The 2,065-nt window shown below is 31.5% G+C and overlaps 1 protein-coding gene across 1 annotated transcript; it reads right to left on the bottom strand.

Moving 5' to 3' along the window:
• Positions 1-842: 842 nt before the first annotated feature.
• LOC120160148 (E3 ubiquitin-protein ligase RHA2B-like) lies at positions 843-1,277 on the bottom strand. The gene has a single exon (XM_039170585.1). It carries the CDS (start codon positions 1,275-1,277, stop codon positions 843-845), a length of 435 nt encoding a protein of 144 aa, XP_039026516.1.
• Positions 1,278-2,065: the final 788 nt, after the last annotated feature.

Genomic DNA, 2,065 nt, shown 5'->3' with positions numbered 1-2,065 from the left:
ACTCCATTTTGTTGTTATGTAGATAGGTTTTTTTTTGTTGGTGGGATCGGAGGATTTCATATAGGCTGTTGTGGTTTAGATTGGGATTACATTTCAATGCAGCGTGATGTTAGTAATATTGTGGTGGCATGCCAGTATCCCAGCTTTATGTTTGTATGGTCTCAGGGGATATGGTATATATGTATGGTTAAAGCTTTATTGTTATTTCTTTCTCTGTCCCAAATCAAGAGTACTCTTTTCCTCCATTTAGGTTTAAGGAAGTTTTTAACGAGACTTTTGACTTATGTTTGATTAATAAAAATCATTATGCTGAGGAAAAAATATAGAAGTAACACAATATATACTATAAGCTAGTGACGGATTCACAAATTTTTTAGGGTGGGTACGTATTCACCTTAAAATTTATATTTTTTTCGATTAGTTACATATTTTACTGGTGGTACCATTCAAAAAATTTATTTAAACAAAAATTATATTGTTATATATATATATATATATATATATATATATATATATATATATATATATATATATTATTTCTGTATCGGCCACAGCTAATGGAAGTCATTTTATTGGTATTTCTTGGACTTCAAACCCAGCAATATTGACTCATGTACTGCAGACTTTTCTTTTCCACTGGACAATATATATATTTGTTTAATACAAATATTCACCAGCCTCTTCGAAAGCATTAAAACTTCAAAGATCAACCCTCTTCCATGGCTAAATGATTTAAATTTTGATGATAAACTTGTTTTTAATTACATCGAGTTTGTCATGTTATTACGACTAATATCAACAATAAAGTCTAACCGCCTCTAATTCACGGCGGTTATTTAAATCTACCGCAGCCACCATGTTTCCCGGTGTCCGGAATCATCAAAAGAACAATACTTGAAAAGAATGACTTCCATGCCGGAAACTAGTTGACGAGGAGTTAAAGAAGTGCGACAAATCGGACAGGTCGAACGCCGGTACCCAACCCATCTATCCAAGCAAACTTTATGGAAAAGATGATCGCATCTCAGCTCTCGAATCTCGTCGTCTTCATCGATCTTGCATAAACAAATAGCACATTCGACAACTTCATCATCATCACCCGAGTCATGCTTGCAGTTAAATTTACGGCTTCCGAGCTTGAAATCATCGCCGGCAATGGCGGCAGGTATTTGATAAGGAAACAAAGAGAAACGGAGCAAGAAGTTCCACGCCCATGCCAGAGCCGAGACGATCGAGAGCAGAGAAAAGAAGTACTTCCCAAGCTTATCGATCGTCATAGTCGAGTGCTCGAAAGCGAACGTTGAAACAAACATTGAGATATATGTTTTGGAGTACTACCAGCTCTCGAACGTGGAAGATAATTGCAGAGCACTTAAACCGACGAGAGAGAGATGGTAAGATGTTGCATTCCAATGGCTGGAAAACGTAGTGTTATAAATAGAGTTATTGTATAAAGAAATGGCTGAATTATCCCATTCAAAATGAAGACTTTTAAGACAGATTAGCAGACAAAGAGGAACATTTTACTATTTTATTTAAATGTAATTATTATGTGACTCGTTTTTAAAGTGAATTTTATTAACAGTCTAAAGTCTGATTATTATTAAAATAAGTGGAAAATATAGAAGATGAAGTTAAAAAGGTTCACATCAAATCTCTTGGGGAATAAGTATTTATACATGTCGTTTACTTGTATTTGATGTTTTCATATATAGTATTTATTTTGTAAGAAATGTACGAACTGTGGTTAAAATTAACACTTTATTTGTTTTTTGTCTATTTTGATTTTTAAAATTATTTTACTTAAAATATTATATTAGAAAAATCAACAAAAACAATACTTATACTTTATTTTTTACCTTTATTTATCCTATTTTTTTTACATCTATTAAATCTATCAATCACTTTTAGTAATAATTTTATCATATCTATTATTTTATATAACTTAACCTATAGTCGAATTTATCTTCTAAAACTATGTGCTTAATTAAAATGAGACACAAATAATGAGATATAGGGAAAACAAATTTAAAAAATAATTAAATCAAAATGTTTTGAAATGATT

The sequence above is a fragment of the Hibiscus syriacus genome, unplaced genomic scaffold (assembly GCF_006381635.1).
Source record: "Hibiscus syriacus cultivar Baekdansim isolate YM2019G1 unplaced genomic scaffold, ASM638163v2 tig00111392_pilon, whole genome shotgun sequence".
Taxonomy (NCBI): Eukaryota; Viridiplantae; Streptophyta; class Magnoliopsida; order Malvales; family Malvaceae; genus Hibiscus; species Hibiscus syriacus.
The sequence above is the reverse complement of the archived record's forward strand: the minus strand, read 5'-3'. Positions and strand labels throughout refer to the sequence as shown.

Excerpts from the sequence above, each read along its gene's own strand:
- LOC120160148 (XM_039170585.1), bottom strand. The coding sequence starts at position 1,277 with ATGACGATCGATAAGCTTGGGAAGTACTTCTTTTCTCTGCTCTCGATC.